Here is a 23,212-nt window from a genome sequence, read left to right on the forward strand (position 1 = left end):
TTGCCAGTATTTTATTGAGGATTTTTACATCGATGTTTATCAGGGATATTGGTCTAAAATTCTCTGGAAACTTGCATCTCACTTAAGGATTTTAGAGCAAAAAGGATCAGGAATATTTATTCTGGCCCGTATCCTTTTGCGTCTTTTCTTTCTCCTGAAGCTCTCTTATTAATCCAGCATTCTTATTTTTCAAAGAAAAGACTAGCTTGAATATTTATCCCTTTGAAATGTATCTCATTGGACCCCTTATAAATCACTTCTTAACTGAAGTGAATTTTCATTTATTTTTAAATTTCTCAGTCCCTAAGGAGTACCATATTCTTTACGTTACTTTAGTTAGAATTTTATATTTTAATTTTGCCTAGAGTTGGAATTTCAGATAGTTTAAAAGCATTTTCATTGTTTTTTTTTTTTTTAAAACAGTGGCCTGTAAGGTATACTCAGCCTTTCGAAAGAGATACGCTTTTCTGAAAAATGCCTTACAATTTTTACATTCTTATACACTTACATGATTTCAGGGCAGCTTTGTAATAACATTCAAATTGACAAGGGTTTCAAAAACTTTCATTTTAAAGGTCTCGCCCAGACAATCTGCCATTTAAATTTTTGTAGGAGAAATATTGATATTTACAGAAACTTGTGGATCCTTACAACCTTGCTTGATTTATCTATTTGAAGTTGATTTTTACATGCTAGGTTTTACTAAGCAGAAAGCAAGAAAAAAAATGAAGCTTTTAAAAGATTTAGACCAAAATACTATTATGCCACTTCAGTCTTCACTTAAGTAACTCTAAGACAGGATTTCTCAACCTCTGCATTACTGACATTTTGGGCTGGATAATTCTTTGTTGTAGGGGGCTGTCTTTTGCATAGTAGGATGTTTAGCAGCATCTCTGGTCTCCTCCCACAGCACCTGTGCCTCACTCCTTCCTGACCCCACAACTTCTGACAACCAAAAAAAAATATCTCCAGACATAGCCAAATGCCCCTTAGGGGTAGAGGAGAGGGAGACAAAATGGCCCTAGTTGAGAACCGCTGCTGTTTATTTTGTGCATCATCAAAACTAAAGATTCTACTACAGTAAGCCTCGGTGTTTATTTTTACAAAGGAGGCATATAGCAAGTAGAACCAAAATCTTATATGGTGGTGAAAACATATTTTAAAATATGATCAAATTGAAATTATAATTATAAATTACTCAGTTTCTGTGCAGCGAAGTCTGATTTCAACTGAACCTCAGCTACTTTTAAAGTTATTTCCCTGTAAAGGGCACCACTCACTTTTAGGTTCATTTGCAACATTTTCTTCTTTTCTCTCTGAAGTTCTTTTCTGTAGGGATGGATATTTTCCCTTCTGTCTGATAAAGCAGCCACGACGACACTACTCTTTCCTTTGCTCACTTCACACCTCTGCATAAAATTGCTTTCATGTTTAGCTATGGCAGAAGAAAGAGAACTAAGGGTGACTAGTTCCTTCTCCAAAGTAACTGCCATATTATCAATTAGGAAATTCTCACTTCCTGATTTTAGATTTTTGAGGAAACAGTTTATAGGGAGAATTCTGATGAGATTATGAAGGCACTGGAACATAACTGTTTGATTCCTAAAATAAAAAACCAAACAAAATATTACAAAAATTAGGACAGCACAAAGCAGTCATGTACAATATACTGCAGTAATCAATTAATATTCATTTATAAACACCATAATGATAAACAACCAATTACGTATGTGAGAATTGATAAAATTCAGACTACAGCAATCAAATATACATATCCCATATCAAGTCAGTTAATATTAATCAGATTGTTTCCAATTAAATTTTTTTTTGCTGAGTAATAAGGTCAATATAATATTTTTAAAAATTTTACTGTGGCAGAGAGGTAACAGGAAATCTCAAAATAATTACTAGGCACTAAAAAAAGCCAAAAACAAATATAAAATTAAAGCAGAGATCTTCAGTTTCTAAATGAAGCCAATGTGTCCATTCATGCTAAGCCATGGCAATAATACAAAACCCATGCAGATCGCTGTTGAACCACACATTGATCACACTCATAGACACTAACTTCTCTGGACTGATTACAATTTAATGTGCATTACCTGGAATAGATTATTAAAATCCCTTCAAATGGTGTTCTCTGTTTCCAGGTGAAGAGTGTCCCATAGAAACTTCCCGGCCTTTCACAAAAGTACACTTCTGGAAATTCTTTGATTATTTCACATTTCATATGTTCTAAGAGCCACACCTTCATTGAATTCAGGGCATAGCCAGGTGACATGATTTGAAAACAAGATTTGTGGAATGCTGCGAGAAGTGCAAACAGATCTTCCATGTGCTCTACAAAAAAAGTCACAAGCTCTATCATTAAACTCTGTCCATTATCAGATAAACAGAATTCTTAAAATTTTCTAATTCAATTAAATATATAATCTAAAAGTGCCAACAAAATTACCTATAGGTTTCTTCTTTGGAAACGTCAGTAGGTACCTCCCAGTTGAAAGATCTTCTAGACTTAAAAACACTCTGCCACACACAACATAACGATCTTTGGGACAGTTACCACTTTCTCTCTCCATAATGTGTAGCAGTACAGTGCAACAAAATTTACTGAATGCTAAAAGTGGTGAAAGAGATGTTACAGCAGTAATTATCTGTACACACTCTTTCTTAGATGGGTGTTCACAAACAAAGCTTTCCTCTTTCTTGCTATCAGGGGTCAACTTGACCCTTTTTGCTTCCAATCCTATTTCATCTGGCTTCAAGTATGGTGCTGGGAAAGGATTTGTACTCAACTTAATCACTCTATTTTGACACTTAAGAAGCCGAAATCTGGAGTCATGGGCTTGATCCATTAACAATGATAAAGTCACATCATTCAGGGACCTGTAAAAAACCCAGACTTTGGTTTAATCTAAAAGCTCATTCTTTAAAATCAAATTGACGATTAAATGTCATACAAACAACAGTAAAAAAAAATGTTTATTCTTTCCTTTCCTAGAAAACATCATTTCAAATGTAAAATACATCAGAAAGTTAAGAGTAAAAGCCAAACACATTTTTAAAGGTCCTGTGATAGCACCTCTCTTTAAAAAGGCAAGCAAAAACATTGTAAATATGCTAGGTTTTAGGAAAGTAAAATTTTTAAGATAGAGGAATGGTATTAGGAATGATAGTAAGAGAAATTAAAGAAAAAAAAATTTAAGGTAAAGGAATGGTAAAATAATGCCTGGATTTTATTTTTTAAGTAGGTCTTTTTTTGTCTCCTCTTTTTAAACAAGAAAAAACCTACTCATTATTTTTTAAGAGTTTATTTTGGTAATACTTTAGAATGTAAATAGCTCTAATCTAAAAATTGTATTTTTTGTTCCTCTAAATGACTTGAATAAAATCTGTTTTTTCAGTCAGAATATTGTTTATCCCTCAGCAATTCTTTCCATATCTACATTTATAATAATTTACAAATATATACAGGCTTATTGTAGTATATTCCAGCATTGTCAAACAGGTAAGAATGGGGACATGACCAAAGAAAGAACTTTAATGTAGAAATTTAATACAGAAAACTCCTTTAATACAGGAATTTGACCATGTCTAATGAGTTATACTAAAGATTTTAAAAGAACTAAAAAATCTTCATTTGTACTAATTGAACTACTGTTTTGTTGGAAATGCTGTTTTATCAACACTACATATATACTGTAGAGTAATTATGTAGTAGGTACAACAGAGGATTGGAATTATCAACAGGGGAGAAAGATGATACAGAAAGAAGAAGATACATCATGATGATAAGCAAAAACCTTGAAGTTTTTACATCATGGTGATAAGTAAAAATGTGAAGTCCTTAATCTGAATTGGAAGTATCAGCATGGACTTACAGTATATTTTATCTCTAAATAAACCAAAACCACAACAAACCAAACTAACAAAACACATTATTTCCTACCTCTGCTTACTAAAAAGGCCCAGAAACAACAACCCACTCAGGATAAATAAGCACTTCTTGCACTCAAATTCTGATTTCTAAATTACAAATTATATTTGAGGGTCTAACTAAATAATTGATGAGAAGAGGTTTCTCTTTATGGAAGTATTCCAGGTAATAAATAAAGAAGCAATAATAGAATTAGAATACCATCATGTTGTAAAATGTAATGGAACAATGGAACTAAGCAATGAGCATCAATAGTTGCTAATATCACAAAAGGAAAATGACCACACTTTATATACTTCCCAATGGAAGAAAGCAATACTATGAAGTATTCTGTTAACAAAAATCCAGGCATTATTCTGACCCAGTCTCTAGATCTAACCATCAATTTGGAGGAAATACAGGAGACAGAGAAACATGTTAAGCAATACCACAGGAAGTAATCAGCAAAATCCAGTCTATAGAACTTCACAGGGCAAACTGCCTGGCTTCTATAAAATATACTTTGCATTAAAAAAAAAAAAAAAAGACAGAAAAAGGATACCTACAGACTACAGATTACAAAGGACTTAGAGATAACAGTCAAGTCCAATTTATAGTCCTTATCTGACTCATGACTTGAAAAAATACTTTTAAATTCAGAAATGGGAAATTTGACCATTTACTGAGGGAATTACTGTTAATTTTGGGGGGGGGGGAATTATATTTTTTAAGTTCTTATTTTTTAGATACATACACTGGAATAGTTACAGATGAAATAATATAATGCCTTTGAGTGCTTCAAAATAATCTGGGGGATGGGGGTGAGGAGTGCATGGAGGTATATATGAAACAAGATTAGCAACGAGTTGATAATTACTGGAGCAGAGTGATGGGCAGAAGGGTTCACCACACTATTCTCCTTGTATGTTTGAAATGTTCTATATCTAAAAACATTTTAAGTAATTCTGTTTTGCATATGAAAAAAAATAAAAGACAAGACAGAAAATAGAGAATAAAAAATTACCAGGCAGATCTAAAAAAGAAAGAATAAAACTTATGATAATACAAATAATAATAAAACTTAGAAACTCAATGACTGGATTAAATAGCTGAATAGAAAGAACTGAAGATATAATTAGTGAAAATAATATAGATCAGAAGAAATTATCTAGATGAATAGAAAATATGAAACAGATGTTAAGAGACATAGAGTATGGAATGAGAAGGTCTAACAGAGTGCTAACTGAAGTTCCAGAAGGAGACAGATACTAGAGAAAGTTAGGAAGCATCAGTATGTTGAGAATTAAGAATTAAGAATTTTTTGAATTGCCAGAAGAAAACAAAACAGTTTGAGGAAGCTCAACAATCTAAAGGAGGAAAAAAAAAAAAAAAAGAAATCTGCACTTAATCATGTCACTGTCAAATATTTAGAAAAAGAATAACAGAATACATCCAAATAAAGTAAAAGTAAATAATAAGGGATCAGAAATGAACAGGGAATACACAATGGAAGATCAACAAAAAATTTAATTATTTGAAAAGATCTAATAAAATGGATGAATCTCTGGCAAGCTCAAGGAAAAAGAAGACACAAATAAGATTTGGAATAAAAAGACACTGACAAACACTAACAATACAGTTGATAAATACCTAAAGAGGATCTTAGGAACAACTTACGCTAATAAATATAATAATTGAAAAATATAAGCAAAACGTATTCAAGAATAAATAAAAATGTGAATAATCCTATAACTATAGAAATTGAATCAGTAGTTAAAAGTCACCTCACAAAGAAAATGCCAGATTTCTACTGCATTCCAGGCGACTACAACCAAATATCAAAGAGCAGGTAATTCCAAATTTACACAAACTGCTCCGGAGAACAGGAAAAAAGGAAATATTCCTCAATTCATTTATAAACTAGCATAGCCTTGATACTAAAACCAGGCAAGTATCATTCAAGAAAATTTCAAGCCAATTTCACTCATGAATTTAGATGCACATATTCTTGACCAAAGGACAGCAAACCAAATCTAGTGAAAAACTGTTTATCACAAGAATGCGAGACTTATTTTACAATATAAAATTGATTAATACATTAAAGAGAAGAAAAACCCAGATGATCAACCAGCCCAAAACAGCTTAGAAATTCACTGAAACAAAACAATAAATCCATATCTCAAACCCACGAGATAAGTAGTCTGGCTCCCTTACTATGTTAAGCTGCTCAAATATACTGACATCACCTATTACAAGGCACTATCTGGTTTCTCTCTATTTGTGTACCTGTGGTTCAAATTCAATGTAGTTACTGTAATGCCTGTATTTAGCCTGTTTTGGCTAAAAAGCTATTTGCTAGACTGCAGATATAGATGGTATGCACATTACTTCTCTATCCGTGATTTCAACAGCCCAAAAGAGAATATCGTCTGTTATCAGAGGGAGATACTTTGTTATTTAACTAAACTTTTACCTATTCACTTTGGTCAATAGTCTCTAAGTATCCCTAATGCCTCTAAATGTTTTGATTAAAAAGTTCTGTACGCTGTTTGATTATCTCCACCGTGAGACTATAGCGTCTTAATTTCATAAACCTCATCCTCCTCATATTATTAACTCAATGCATTTGTGTAAAAGAGATACTTCTGGAGCTGTGCTGGCCAAGAGAGTAGCTATTAGATATATGTGGCTATTAAGCACCAGAAATGTGGCTAGTTGGAATTGTGATAGGTTATACACATAAAATACACACCAACTTTTAAAAACTTTGTATGAAAAAACAGATGCAAAATATCTTATTAACAATTTTTATACTAATTACATGTTAAAATGATAATGTTTTGGATATATTGGGTTAAATAAAACATATCATTAAAATGGCCAGGCATGGTGGCTCATACCTGTAGTCCCAGCGTTTTGGGAGGCCGAGGTGGGTGGGATCACTTGAGTTCAGGAGTTTGAGAGCAACCTGGCCAACATGGTGAAACCCCATCTCTACCAAAAATACAAAAACTAGCCGGGCATGATGGTGCATGCCTGTAATTCCAGCTACTGGGGAGGCTGGGGCATGAGAATTGCTTGATCCCAGCAGGTGGAGGTTGCAGTGAGCCGAGATCATCCCATTGCACTCCATCCTGTGCAACAGAGTGAGACTTTGTCTCAAAAATAATAATAATAATAATAATAATTTCCCCTGCTTCTATTTACATTTTTAAATATGGCCTCTAGAACATTTAAAATTGCACATGTGGCTTACATTAATTTCTATTGGACAGTACTGTTCTGGAGCATCAAGATAGTGTTATCATGTTGGAATTTACTTACAGCTTTAAAGAAGATGTAGTTTTCACTCCAACAACCAAGCTATCATCCATTACACGATACCATATCTTCTCTACTAGCTGTTCTGAATCTTGAAAATTGTCTGATAACTTTTCATCTGAGATATGGACGGAATTTTCTTCTTCACCACAAAGAGGAACAAGACATTCCTTATAAAAAAAAAAGTTTAAATAACTAATTATAAAATATGTACCATGTGTAGCAAAACTAAAAAAAAAAAAGTTAAGTGTGCTTTTGGCTAGGGCTTATGACCTAAATATTTAAAAACAAATCATAACATATCATATTATAGATTATACACAATTTACTAACATGAAATGTATAAAATATATAAAATTCCCTATCTATTCAGATGAGGTATCCAACAGAGAGTCAAAAGGGAGGTAAACCTGGAGTCCATTTTGGAAAAAAAAAAAAAGTCTGATTATATGTACCCCAGTTATACTGAAAATAATCCACTCTGTATTTTATCAGTGACTTGCACTAAGCCTATAACTGTAAACTTTTGTATGAATAAAACTGATTAAACTATCTTTAGACTACTTAGAGCTTATTGCTAAAATTTTATTCTTAAAAGTCCAAGCCATACTCATTTCCACACACATATGGATATACAACATTAGAAACAGCAGTAATAAGAATAATAGTAATGATAATAATAATATACAACATCTATTGAGTGTTTGCTTTATGCCAGGCACTGTTCCAAATGCCATTTTTGTATCAATTCATTTAACCCACACGATAACCCTAGTACCCTAGGTCTGTGGTATTATCATCTACATTTTACAGATTAGAAAAATGAGGTACAGGGAAGTTATGTAACTTGCCCAGGGTCACACAGCAAGTAGCAGGGCTGGGATCTGAACTGAATCCAACTGGTCCCAGAGCCCATGCTCTTCCTTAACTGTTACCCTATACTGCCTCTCTATGTGGTAATTACTGAAGAAAGATAGGGGCATTCACTCAATAGGAGACAAAATATGTTCCCAGGAATCTGACACTTCTGCCAGTAGTTGTGAGTTCTGAAGCAGGCTATTCATCTGAAACCTGGGGACATTTTTACTACCTGCCAGGTTTGCTTTTAAAACTAACAATGTAAAGGGCCAAAAATGGGGCCTTGCACATAGTGGTTTCAATATATTAATTTCTAAACATTCCTTCCCCTTTCTAAAATTGGCAAAATCACTGAGGTGAGGAAAGGAAATGGTGTAACAGTTTTAACAATGACTTTCATGAGGTTTCCCAGGAAATTGGAACAGTAATATAGCAACACAATGTGTTTTTGTTATGTTTTATTATATTAACAAGATCATATTTTGGACCCAAATCCTTATATGGCTAAGACTGGAATACAAATACAAAGCATAGCCCATGACAAAAATGGTCAATCCAGAAGGAAGTCAGAGCTAGGCACTACAGTGACTTGAGGGAATAAAAAGCAACATTAGTTCAGCTCTTACTGATTTACTTCTAGTGTCGCCATGTGTGTCTTTCTCGGTATGAAATTAATGTGCATAAATATTATTTTTATGAAGTTTCAGCAGTTTTTACTAACTTCCTACATTAATGTACTGACATAAGTTACCACATAAGAGACCTGAGGAAGTTCTTTTTTTTTTCTTTTTTCTTTTTTCTTTTTTTTTGAGATGGAGTTTTACTCTTGTCACCCAGGCTGGAGTGCAATGGCAGGATCTCAGTTCACTGCAACCTCTGCCTCCCAGGTTCAAGTGATTCTCCTACCTCAGCCTCCCAAGTAGCTGGGATTACAGGCATATGCCACCACACCCAGCTAATTTTTGTATTTTTAGTAGAGACGGGGTCTCACCATGTTGGCCAGAATGGTCTCAATCTCTTGACTTCATGATCCACCCATCTTGGCCTCCCAAAGTTCTGGGATTACAGGCATGAGCCACCACACCCGGCCCTGAGGAGGATCTTATTATAATCAGCCACAAGGAAAAACAGAGTAAAATTATAAAAAGCAGATAGAAGGACTAAAAAACCCATAGCAGTGTAGGAACACTTGCTAGAGGGAAAAATATCCTTAGAAAGAAACAATCCAACAGACTAAAAGAACAATCATTATACTAATAATAAAATTATGTCATCACCAATACAAAGTTAAATAATACTCAGTATATTCTATTTAAGAAGTCAGTAAACACATAATTCACTTATGAGTAATTTCTATCCAAACAATACAAATAAAAAAGTTTAACAGTTAAATCTGTAAACAAAAGGACTTGTTCCCCAAGGTTCCTGATAACTGAAACTTTAATATGCTACAGAATTACATACAAATCGATAAAATATTGGCTCCTTAATCAAATATTTTTCAATGTCATAAAAGTCTACCATTATAACCTCTGCTGCTTTTCTTCTTGATCCACTGAGCAGCATTTTCTAATATATTCTAATATTCCAATTTAAATGACTTTTCAATAGCTCACAGATTTTTAATTCATAAAATGATAAAATGGTCACATGATTACTTTTACCTCCTCTGCACTTGATGTATTATCATCTTTTCCTTGAACCAGGTTTATCAAAGCTTTGTAAGATTTTGAAATAATTTTTTCCTTAAGAAAGAGATGCTGCCGTAATTCCCGAAAAGAAGAAAAACAAATCTATAAAGTAGAAAGAAAAATAGTTGCAAGAAACATGATTTCAAATGAAACCAGACATACCAATAATTCAGGAAGTACTTTCTCCAAATGTGCGTATCAATTCATTTTTCTGCAGAAAATAAAATACTTCTCAGAGCAAAACTGTTTTGTTTATAGATTTTAAGTCTCTAAGTTTAAAAACTGTATCTTCTTTCAAAGGAAAATATAGAAAATAACTGCAACATAGAGTTTATGTATCAAATTGAGAGAGTGGCAATATATTAGCATGTTTCACTAGTGAGTCATTAAGTAACTTCGAATCAATGTGAATAAAAATCAAGGCCTACAAATACACTCACCCCACACAAAATAACTTTTTCTTGTTGAAATAATTTCTGCTTCATAAACAAGGCATCCACATAAGCAAAGACATCATAATGAATAGAAATTATCACTTTTAATCTGATACTGTTCGAAATTTTCTGTTCATGTAACCTTTATAGCAAAATTTTTAAATAAAATTAAAATTGTAATAGCTCCCAAACTATGTTTATTTTTGTGCTAATAAACTCGGTGCTAGAGTCTACTGAAAAATACTGAAAACTACTGAAAAAAATAACAATTTGGCTCTGAACCGCGCCTACAGCAATCCATTCCTTTCATGATACCAGATAACTAGACTTCAGCACTAAGGATGAAACATTCACAGAATATATTTTGCTACTGAAAATTTAAAGAGTCATGTTATTGAACTGATAGAAGTTGTTTCATTTCAGGTGGATATCTGAGGCTGTTTAAGTATTCATCTGGCTTTTAATGAAACATCTTTTTCTAAATTTAAACAACAAAATGCATCACTTTTGGGATTCTTTTAAATTACATTTCAAGGCAAGTAAATTATTTTTCTTTTAATCAATGAATAGAAATTGGAGAATGAAGACTGAATTATTACTATGTGTCACCTTATTGCGCAAAGTATGTGAAGTGTCTAGCTAATGTTTTAAAACTTCCTATGCTGACCTAGTTCTGTGGGCTGCACATGATTCACACTCCATCACTCAGTAATTTGTGACAGGGAGAGGCAGATGTACCCATCAAAGGTATGTAGCCACAGCTGAGCTACTGGAGGGGTGGGGAGTAGAAGAAAAAACTATGTGGGCAGACTGAAATGCAGCCTCGAAAATTAACAGTGTTCACTCTTCCTTCCTCCTTAACATGGCCCTTACTCCAGGACGATATAGTGATTCAGTAGAGTAGTTAAATAATCTTGGCTGTGAAGTTTTGCTACAAAGCTACAAAAATAAATTAGACACATGGTAAGAAACTTAAACAATGTGAAAAACTACACGTCACCTTCTCTTCCTAGATGCTCAATTCCATTTGCAAAACCAATAGATTGTGTACCTTCCCAGAACTTTTCCATGTGCATGTTAAGGAATGCTTTTTCCTTTGCACCAACAAAAACCCACCCAAAACCAAATACAAGGAGCACATCGCACTGCATGACACTGAACCTTGCTTTTTTGTTCTTTATTGTGATCTCTATCATACATGCAGAAGAATGCACATTACAAAATAACATTTTACAGACTAATAATGAGGCCGACACCCATGTAATTCCACCCAAATCAAAAAGTAGCAGTCCAGGAGCTGCCCAGGGGCCCTCCACAATCACAGTTGCCCTTTCTCCCCTGGAGTCAATATTACCTTGGCCTTTTAAGATAATTTCCTTACCTGTCTTCAAATTTTACAACCTTTGCATGAATTCTTAAGGAATATTTTAAGTTTTTTGTGTTTTGCTTCTGAACCTTTTATAAATGGAATCGTTCTGCATGTATCAGGCTTTAGAGTTGCCCATGTTGACACTAGTAGCTGTAGTTCATTCCTTCCATTGCTTACAGTATTCCATCATATGACTGCCACAATTTACTTCTCCATTCTCCAGCTGATGGGTATTTGGGTTATGCTCAGTTGTGCAGTGTTACAAACAATGCTGCTATGAACATCTGTGTACATGTGTACAAGATTCTCTAAGGTCCTGGTCTCCCCATCTCCCCTTCCGGTAACTGATTGGAATACAAATTTCAGGGGAGAAAGAACAGTGAAATGGACTCTAGTTCTAACTCTGTAAGTCACTTAACCTTTCCGGCTCTCTATTTGTTACATCATGTGCAAAATGGTGCAAAGGTAGGCTTGCTCATCTCTAAAAGGCCTTCCAGCATTTAGAACTTTATTATCTACATTGAAAGCTACTGTTAACATGTGGATACTTGAAACAAAATGGATATAAGAGATAGTTATCTCTTATCCACCACCTCCATTCCTCCCTTCCTTCCCTTAATGTTGTTTAAAGCCTTTCATACTTTCCTTGTCTCTGTGCTACATTCTGGATAATTTTTCTCATATATTTGGGTTCACTAATTTGCTCTGTATCTCTTTTATCTCTTTAACTGTTAAAGTCATCTATTGAGTTTTTTATTTCAGTGTGTTTTTGCTTGAAATAGATGCTGTTTGGTTATTTTCTGTGAATACTTACTCATGATGCCTTTTTTCTTTATGTGTTTAGTTATTCTGTGGACAGCTCATTTTCTTTGAAAAATTACTTGTGAGATTTATGAGGGCTAGGATGAATGTGTGTTTCCAGAGAGGATTTTCTGTTTGTTTCTGTCAGGTGCCTGGGGCACCACCAATTTAAGTTCAACACACATGCTCCCAGGGCAAAAGTAGCATCAGTGTTCTGCTTATCTCTCTGGGTTCCAGCCTTTAAAGTTTGATTTGATAATTTATTCTTATAGTGTCAGCTTTTTGAAGCTTCTAAGAAGGCTTATAAAGGAGACTTCATCTATCATTTTCAGTTTTAATCAGGAGAGTTGATCCTGCTTCATAAATTAAACCTTTCATAAAGTCATGCTTTCATAAATTAAAGTACTTTGGCATCATTTCTAAATCAGTATAAAAATATGCATTATTCTCTTTGACAGCTACATAGTATTCCATGGTTCAGCACATCACAATTTACTTATTATACGCCTAATGATGTATGTTTAGATTTCAGCCAACATTGTAGTTTATAAATACTACATAAACATTCTTGTAAAATCATCTCTATCCTTAGAAGAGATTTCTAGAAGTGAAACTGCAAGAGTAAAAAGACATGAGTAATTCATCTTTTAGTAACTACAATAACTTTACCTCTGAGAAGGCTGGGCCACTACACGTTCACAAAAATACGATAGAAGAATGTACATTTATATTAAGAAAATTAATATTTTGTCATTTATTACAATTTCTTTTTTCACAATTTGTCTTATTACTTTTACTTTGTTCAGGGTACAAAAATTTTGAATAGATGAATGTCTTCATTCATGGTTCTATGTCTGTTATGATGTTTTATCAATCTGTTATTCAAATTCATGTCTAATACATGTTCAATAAGCATTTATTAAAGTAAACTCACTCTAATGATGAAATAGTTGCAAAATAATTTTAAAACAACCTGCAAAGTAAAAATATTTGCCACCTGGCCCTTTCCAGAAAAAGTTTTCCAATCCTAGGCAAAGAGGAAAAAGTTCAATAACACAGCAAGAAAAGAGACAAATCCAAAAGAGAGGATACAACTAGCATGGCCTCCTCTTTAGCATAATTTTTAAAAGGGGAAAAGGGGAATTATTCTAGATAAAAAGACCAATAATAGATATAATCAAATGCGAGTAAAAACTTTGATTGATTGGATCCTGGAAAAAACAGTTATAAAAACATTTTTGTGATAACTAAACATATTTGAATATGGACAAGATAGCAAATAAGATTAATGGATCATTAATAAATTTTCTAACTTTGATAATGGTATTGTAGTTGCATGAGGAGAATATCCTTATTTTTAGGAGATTCCTGCTGAAATACCTATGAGTGAAATATAACATTTGCAACTTTTAAATGGTTCTACAAAAATATATACACACACACACAAACACAAACAAAGGAGGCCAATAAGATTTTTAAAAGTAACAAGAGTTGAATGTATGTGGGGATACAGAGATAATCACTGTATTCTTGGAATGTTTCTGTATATTTGAAAATGCTATAAACAAAAAAGGCAGCTTACAAAACAACATACATCTTATAATCACATTTCTATGTAAATTTGCATAAATTCATTTAAAAATCTGCAAGAATATACATGCCAAAATGTTAAAATTGGTTATTTCAAAGAAGTGGAATCACAGACAATCATTAGCTTTGTTTTGTTTTGTTTTGACATTTATTTGCAAAGCCTCAGTATTTTATAGGGAATGTGCATTACCTTGGTACACTTGGGAAAAATCAAAAACAAAAAACTCTTTTAGGGAGCTTCTTATGGAAAATATGAGAGTAAATTGTTCATGTCTGGAATGTATTGTGATTTATCATATTCACTGCTACTCTAAAAAGATACTGTGGTATACTGATCCCGGAAAGAACGTGTTTTCAAAAGTGAGCTGCTTCTATTTTCTCTCATGAGGCTTATTAAATCTATAGAGTCTTACTACAAAAAAGGTATCATGTTTAGACGATACATTTATAAGTAGTATCATAATAGTTTGTACACAGGTGCCAAAAAGATAAAGATCCTTTGAAATACCATTTTTCCCCAAGCACCAAGTTGCTTATACTTTAAAGACCTTTCTTTCAACGTTCTTTCCTTCATTTAGAATAACACTAATCGAAAAGCAAAAGAAGCAAACAGACACTAACTTTCAGTCCTGTTTCTAGAGGTGGAACCACCAGGTAACGATTCTCTTGTTTGTCTTCAAATAAGTCATCTTCATTGCAATCCGATGGTTCACTCTAAGAAATAAATAAATAAATACACTAAGACTGAAATTTTGAAATAATTGAAAATTCATAAAACTAACAAAACACAATTAAAGTATATCCAGTCAGAACAGTTTCCCGTGCTACACACTATTTTATAAAAGGCAAACTAGGCCAGACGCGGTGGCTCACGCCTGTAATCCCAGAACTTTGGGAGGCCGAGGTGGGCAGATCACCTGAGGTCAGGAGTTCAAGACCAGCCTGACCAACATGGTGAAACCCTGTCTCTACTAAAAATACAAAAAATTAGCCGGGCATAGTGGCGCGCACCTGTAATCCCAGCTACTTGGGAGGCTGAGGCAGGAGAATCATTTGAACCCAGGGGGTGGAGGCTGCAGTGAGCTGACATTGCACCACTACACTCCAGCCTGGGCATGAAAGAGCGAGACTCAGTCACCCAAAAAAAAAAAAAAAAAAAACCAAAGGCAAACTGTATGTTTTCCCCATCATCTTCTTATAACTAGAAAAAAATTATTATGGTTCCTACTACTACCACCTAACATTTATATACTGCTTTACAAAGTATCAGCTGGTTAGTTTTCTTTTTAAAGAGCAAACATTTTTCCATTTATTTATTTAAGAGACAGTGTCTTGCTCTGACACCCAGGTTGAAGTGCAACATAATAATCACAGTTCACTGGAGCCTTGAATTCCTGGGCTCTCATTAGCTTTTCAAAAAATCCTAAAATTCCATAACTGGAGAAAAATTAAATGATGCTATTTTTACTAATGAAAAAACTGAGGCTTTGAGAGATTTTTTTATTGATTTGAAACTTCAGGGGCATAATTTCCCTTATGTCCAAGATCTCAAGATATTGTGAGCTGTTACTTCCTTTACTAAAGCAGTTTTGCTTCATTTTATTCCTTATTTAATCCAATATTATATTTATTGGTATAAAATGTGATTTTCAGAAGTAAGAATAAAGTTAATTTATAGTATTGCTATCACTTAAGTGATCACCAGATGTACTATAATTCAAATTTATATCAAAAGCATGGTCAATTTGTATAACATTTGTTGAAAGGAGATTCAGTGTATATATTTAAAAGATTCAATCTATATATTTTTAAAGTTCAAAATTTTAAGTCTAAAACCACAAATATTTAAATGATAGGTCAAAGCTTTTGGGCACTTAAGTTTTCTGAAATGGTTCTTAAAATACCATATGATAAGTAAATAGAACTTACTGAATAGTTTATTTTTCCAAGATCCGTTATTTTAAATGAAGCCAGGCAATCTGAGTTCAAGGAGTCCTTAAAAAGTAGGAGTACTTGTTCAGTTCCACTTCCAATAAAGTCATCTATCAGTACTAAGCTAAGTTTTTCCCACTTCGCAGCAACCTAAAAGAAAGGGAGCATTATAGGAGGAATAGACAAGAAAAAAATCAAATGTGAAAGTAACAAATTAAGTCCTTTTGTTTCATGTAGTTGTAATTTGTAAAATTCAATCTTATAAATGAGTAATGAAAATAGCAAAAACTAAAAATAAAGATATTAGGGGATGAGAAAATATAAGAGTTATAACAACTTCATAAAGAGCAAGGTACTTAGATTTAATATTTTATTCAGGTTTGTCCAGGGACCGTCACGTTCTTGATTTCTATATTAAAATTTTATTGTAATCTATAAGTTCTAACACTTTTCATGACTAAACCTTTGGAAATTCTAACATTTATCATGAGTCAAACTCTAGTGAAGATTCTTTCTCTCACACAGCTAATTTAAGGAAGACCCTCATTCCCATAACTCTTAGTGGATATATATTTATGATCAGACAAATTACCCAAGGAATTCAGTTGCGTTAGGTAACCAGACAGTACTAGTAGACACCTTAAGAGCTCTTAATACAAACTCACCTATAGTAGAATCAAGATGAGCTTAAAACCTTAAACCCTGATGTGGGTATGGAGGGGAATACAGCTAGTATCGGGTACACAGGTGAGGGGTCCTAAGAGTGGAACAGCCAGAACCATCCTAGCCTCATGGAATGATTTGGTCAGTTTATATCAGAACCTGAGACCTCACATTTAAAATAGAGGACAACTTCTTAAAGGTATATATAGCTGAAAGCCTCAAGATTGGTCCCAGGGAAAACTAACACCATGAGGATCAAATCCCCCTTCTCCCTGAGACAAAAAAGCTAAAACCCCTTCTCAGAATTCCAGGAGCACAGATACATCATCTAGATGATACAGGAGGGTAGCTCTCATTACAGCAAGAATGAAAGTAAGGCTCTTCAACCCACATACCCAAATATCAATCTTCCCCTACAAGGCTAATTTCCAAAGTTGATTCTTCACTTGTGCAGAGAGACAGCTTATCTGTAAACCCATATCCTCCCTTTCTCCCACCAGTATCATGGAGTATAATGGACTATGGGAAGAGACATTAGTAATAAGAATGTGCTTGGCAAGAAAACAGCACAGAACTATGTATGCATGCATGTATGCACACACATATTTGCAATCTATAGCTCTAGAATAGTGCCATCCAACAGAAAGGTAAGTGAGCCCCAAATACAAGGCATACAATTTTAAATTTTCTGGTAGCAGTAAAAAAAAATGAAATTTTAATGTATCTAACACAATATATCTAAAATATTGTCATTTCAATTCAATGTAATCATTAAAAAATTGAGAGATGTTACCATTTCTATTCTATTCATCTTTGAAATTTGATGGTTGACATTTATAACCTGTTTTAATTCAGACTAGCCACATTTCAAATGTTGAATAACTACATCTGGATAGTGGCTACCATATTAGACAGCACAGCACCAGAACACATTAACCTCTATCGACAACACACCAATAGCTATGCTTCCGGTATACTTGACAATGACCTCAATTTTATTGACAGATGGATTTTTTTTTTGAGACAGGGTCCCATTCTGTTGCCCTGGCTGGAGTGCAGTGGCACAATTATAGCTCACTACAGCCTTGAACTCCTGGGCTCTAACAATCCTCCCACCTCGGCCTCCCAAGTAGCTGGGACTGCAGGCATATGCCACCACACCCAGCTAATTTTTTAATTTTTTGTACAGATGGGAGTCTCACTATGTTGCCCAGGCTGGTCTCAAACTCCAGGCCTCAAGCAATTCTCCTACCTTGGCCTTCTAAAGCACTGGGATTACAAACATGGGCCACCACACCCGGCCTATGATCTCCATTTTGAAATGCCTGCCACATAGTTTCTTGTCAAAACTTGCAGAGACAATTTCTACTCAAGAGAGAGAAAGCCGAAGAAGAAAAAAGCTAATCATGTATTACTTTAGATTCACCTCTGTTTCAGGTCCTATTACCACATTAAACATCATACCTCAGGCTTTTATGAAGTGTTGATCTGGGAAAACACTAACCTTGATTTTCATTATTTACTCTAATTTATGCTTGTTTGTATTTTAACTCTCTTTGTAAGCTGGCTTAATTCCTTCTTGGAATGAGGTAATAAAAGGATAGATGGATGGATGGATCCATAGCCAACCCAAAGGAAGATGGCGTCTATCGCTTTCTATTTTGGGGGAAAACTGCTATCAAAGACCCACCTTATTATTTAATAAGGTATTCATCTTATTACTCAAAACCTTTTACAAAATACCACACACAGTAAATTCTTCTCAGAACCTAATGTTAGAAAAAATATTTTACCTTGTAGTATGTTCCTTTCAGTTGTAAAACCCACCATATTTATTTTTTTGTCTTAACTGTTAAAACTAAATGTAATTGTTCAAATGTAATTACTTGTCTTAATCTGGGTTTTTGGCATAATTATTTCTACTCCCACTTTATTTCTAGATTCTTAGGTCTTATTTCTGTTGTTTTTTTTTTTTTTTTTTTTTTTTTGGAGACAGATCTTGCTCTGTCAACCAGGCTGGAGTGCAGCAGGGCGATCTCAGCTCACTGCAACCTCCACCTCCCAGGTTCAAGCAATTCTCATGCCTCAGCCTCCTGAGTAGCTGGGACTACAGGCATGCACCATGTTGGCCAAGCTGCTCTTGAACTCCTGGCCTCAAGTGATCTGTCTGCCTCGGCAGCCTGAAAAGCTGGGATTACAGGCGTGAGCCATTGTTCCCAGCCTTATTTCTGTTTTTAAAGTAACTGAATATTTTACCCTAAACTAATATTTCCCTTTTTTTTTTAAGCAGTTGAGTATAAATGCAATACCAAGATAGAAGCAGGACCTGAATATGCCCAAAGTGGCAGGGTTAGAGGCAACTTTGAAGCACTTACTTGTAGATATCAGGGTGAATTCCAGAGCTTTTAAAACAAGGCATTTGAGAGCAAGTTAGAAGTACAGAATTCCTGAAGAAGCAACTTAGGGGGTAAGTCAGTAGGGACTTAGGGAAGCAATGTGTGGAAAAGATAGTGGTCCATTGTAGAGAGAGTGCCCTAGAACACAACTTCGGGTCAGGGAAGCAGCAGTTACAGGTCCACCTACAGGGAATGATGCAGTCTCCTGCCTTGGGTAACATGTTAGTGGCAAAGCTTTACAGGGTCCAAGGAGGAAACCCACTTCAAGAGAGTGAGTACTACAATTAATGACATATAAAGGAATTGTTTTTTCCTTATCTAGGTGAATAGGGGATCTTGAGTAGGTGCAAATAACTGAGGACAGCCCTGACTTTTGTCTAACAGTAACATAACAGAGTAATACCTGCTACTTACTAAGTTCCTCCTGTGTGCCAAGCTCTGTGCAAGACACTTTACAATGTCATTTGACTTAATTCTCCCCTCTCAGTCAGGATGATCCCAAATTTCATAAAGGAGGAAAATGAGTTCACAAGAATTACATTCCTTAAGGTAACACCAGTAAGTGGCTCAGTTGGGATTCAAACCCCGGTTAAGTGTGTTCTTTCTATTGTATTACCTTGACCACAGTAAAAGACTATAGGGTATACCAGATGTTTTCCCCCTACCATTTCTTTAAAGGAAAAGAAAATAGAAAAAGACAATTCCAAATAACTTTCAAATAAATGTATAATGTGCTTTTAAAAGATTGCTTTCAAAATAAAATAGGATAGCTTTCAAATTATTTTCCTTTTGCATTCTCTACGTATTAGAGAGGATACATATGTATTACAGAGATTCAAAATAATCCCTATTAATATAAAAGTACTTGGTAGGGCAAAGCCTGATTCACAATTCCAACTTGACATTCCTCCCCCGACACAAACAATAATGATTCACATTTAAAAATGAATTTCAAACTTTCTAAAACATTTAACAGTATTCCATATAGAGGTGACAATATGATAAAAATTTTCCTTGAGCTTCTAATTAAATGGACAGGGCACACAAAATAAGGTAATATCTGCTTTTTTCTCCTAAGTAGCACAAAAACTAAAAATTGTATAGTGTACTACTTTTGGAAGAGACATTTCTAACTAGTAATGATTTGTCTTAATTCGTAAACACTTCAAATCACATAACTGAATACATTTTAAGCCAGAAGGATGCGACATTACCCAAAAAAACAGTCAGAGAAATATTATTGGTGGAGACACTCAGTTACAAAACTCTAATTTCCTATTGGTTTTCTGTGCCTTTTTACCTGTTATTTAACACTCAATACCAATAAATATTTTAGAGCAATTTCCAAACTTACTTTAAAAGAGCATACTTGCTCAAAGGTCCGTTCTGCATTTCAAAATATAACATAATAAAATCTCTGAGCAAGTTTTTAGAAAAAGTAATGCTTACCACTTATCTCCAGAGAACAATTATTTGTCTCTCCAGATTTCTAGGAATTTCTCTATTTCACTTTCAGAAATGAATCAGAGACAAGTAAATTTAAAAAGATAAGTATCAATGTTTAATAAGTTGGCCTGGCATGGTGGCTCATGCCTGTAATCCCAGCACTTTGGGAGGCCGAGACGGGCGGATCACTTGAAGCCAGGAGTTTGAAACCAGCCTGGCCAACATGGTGAAACCCCATCTCTACTAAAAATATAAAAATTAGCCGGGCGTGGTAGCACATGCCTGTAATCCCAGCTACTAGGGAGGCTGAGGCAGGAGAACCACTTGAATCTGGGAGGCGGAGGCTGCAGTGAGCCGAGATCACGCCACTGTACTCTAGCCTGGGTGACAAAGCGAGACCCTGTCTCAAAAAAATATATAAAAAATAAAAAATAAAAACATGAAAAACTGATTCAAATTTTCCAGGAAGGCTTATCTATCTAGTCAAATCACTAATAATCTTATTGTAAGTGAAAATGCACATCTACTATATTAATAAAAATTAGAAAGTTATACTAACAGGAAAGTAAATACATAATTATAGTTACATACGTATTTACACATTTCCAAACAACTCAAAGGCTTTATGACTTTGACTCAAAATGGCAAGACAAAAAAAAAACACCATCAGGTTGTATTCAGGTAACTTTAAGAAAAAAGAACAATGTAATATACATTACTTCAAGTACAGAACTGAAAATTGACTTAAATAATAAGACTCCAGAATGAACTCTATGAAGTACAGACATGTTTAAAAGGTCTGAGACCACCAACTGAATTATTATCACAGTAAGTGTAGTACCTGAAAGTTCTCTTTCCATACAGCACAAGCATTATTGGACATAAAGGATACAACGAAAAAGAGGTTTCCTCCACCTGAATCCATAAGTTGAACTGCACAAGGATCTCCAAATGGAAGCTGGCACACACTTTTAGGAGTTCCATTCTGAAATGAAATCAGCTGATTCCTTCGAGTAAGGGCAATGAGAGATATTCTTAACTGATGGTTGATGATCTCAGTTGCACAAATATGTACACAAGTCACCACACTGCTATAAGCAGGAGGAATAATGTATGTATCACTTAATACTTCTTGACTTTCAAGAGAATATACACAAAATTTGGTATTCCAAACTGCATAATCTGATTTTGAAGGCTCTTGAGTACATTCTTCCTCAGATAAACAACATTCCTTTAGTCCCAATAAAACCATACCTAAATTTTCAATCTCCCCTGCCCACTGAATAGAGGAAAAGTTACCTGACACACTAGCAACTTTGCCAGTTTGAGAAGAGATAAAGAAGAATGTTTTGACATGCTTCCATAAAATTAAAGGGCCATTAAGGACCCTTAGGCCATCCTTCATCTCATAGCCTAGTTTAAAACTCAAACGCATTTCAAATTTATTGGTACTGTGAAGGATCAGTAAAAAATATTCAAAAACATTATTCTTTTTATTGTTTTGTATCACAATGTAAGGGAGGTTAATTCCAGTTCTGAAATCTGACACACAGTTGCAACACATGATTTTTAAATGAGAGTTTTCTTCCTTTATGGTAAAAAATCCAGTGGACTTCTGAACAAATACTTTTGTTCCTCTGTCAAATATCATTCTTCTGACATGTAATATGGGTGTTTTTGTAGGCTCTTTATCTGCAAAATTTCCTTTAGACAACTGGAAAACAAGGACTTGCCCATTATAACACAAGAGCCTTTCTTGTTTGTTAGATGACATTGCTTGTTTGCTAGTCATTCCACAATATCAAGTCTTTGTGCTGATCTAATTTTCAAATGCAAATTGATTCCAGTTGATGTTTCCAAACCTAAAAAAGAAATGAGGAAAAACTGCCATGAAGTAGGAAGAGTTGAAAAGAAAACACATTTCTGTTAGACAACTACAACATAGGTAACTGTACATTTTATTAAGTAAACATTTTAAGCTTTTTATACTATTTTGACAATATCATACTTATCAAAAAAATCCTAAATACTATTTCTCTAGACCCTTTAAAAAAGTTTGCTAAGAATACAAATAACCATATCAAAAAAGATAACTGAAAGTGTTAACAGCATATATTTAAAGCTTTAGATGCTCTATTAAAAGTGACTTCAGATATTTGTTCTGGCTCAGAAAATTGCTTAAGGGTTATACTTCTCTGTTTCAAACCTAACAACTCTAATGTGGTTTCCCACTCTCTGCCTTAGCCCCTTTAGAATGACAATTCAATTAGTGGTTTACTTGTCTTGCAACTCACTCTCCCCAAATACGGGTGATTTTCAATTATACTTCTCCCACAGCCCAGGCAACTGGACTTCTGCTTTCTAGAGACAGGAGCCTATACATGCTCTAAGACAAAGAAGAAACCCCAGGAATAAAATTAGGAGATGCTATAACAAGGCTTTAAAAAATCTCCATAGGATTAATACAAATAAATCTTAGTTTACAAAGGCAATGCATTTGTATGCATTTGTATGACCCAACGAAGTCACTACTCTTATTCAAATTAGGAAAAAAATAGAGGATTAACACAATTTATTATAATGAACACAAGAATTAAACAATAGTTATCAATCATTCAAGCTTATTATATGGCAGGTACAATACATGCATTATTTAATTCTAATAACTATTCTCTTAAAATAAGTACTCTTATTATTCCACCTTTTAAGCAAGAAAGCCTTATTTTAAAGAAGATAAGAAAATTTTCCAAGGTTACAACACTAATCCACAGTTAATAGTAATCAGCAATGGTGCT

General features: G+C 34.2%; 1 protein-coding gene across 1 annotated transcript in view; it reads right to left on the bottom strand.

The window, feature by feature from the left end:
* Positions 1–1,187: 1,187 nt before the first annotated feature.
* Positions 1,188–23,212, bottom strand: part of FANCB (FA complementation group B) — a 28,818-nt gene continuing 6,793 nt past the window's right edge. Inside the window, exons 3-10 of the mRNA XM_025372833.1 lie at positions 21,259–22,279; positions 15,910–16,062; positions 14,602–14,694; positions 9,754–9,888; positions 7,241–7,407; positions 2,456–2,886; positions 2,103–2,340; positions 1,188–1,602 (exon numbers count right to left, since the gene is read on the bottom strand). Coding sequence (XP_025228618.1) covers positions 1,188–1,602; positions 2,103–2,340; positions 2,456–2,886; positions 7,241–7,407; positions 9,754–9,888; positions 14,602–14,694; positions 15,910–16,062; positions 21,259–22,209 — 2,583 coding nt within the window. The 5' untranslated portion in view covers positions 22,210–22,279. The remainder of the gene's footprint in view (positions 1,603–2,102; positions 2,341–2,455; positions 2,887–7,240; positions 7,408–9,753; positions 9,889–14,601; positions 14,695–15,909; positions 16,063–21,258; positions 22,280–23,212) is intronic.

Source organism: Theropithecus gelada, chromosome X (assembly GCF_003255815.1).
Source record: "Theropithecus gelada isolate Dixy chromosome X, Tgel_1.0, whole genome shotgun sequence".
Taxonomy (NCBI): domain Eukaryota; kingdom Metazoa; phylum Chordata; class Mammalia; order Primates; family Cercopithecidae; genus Theropithecus; species Theropithecus gelada.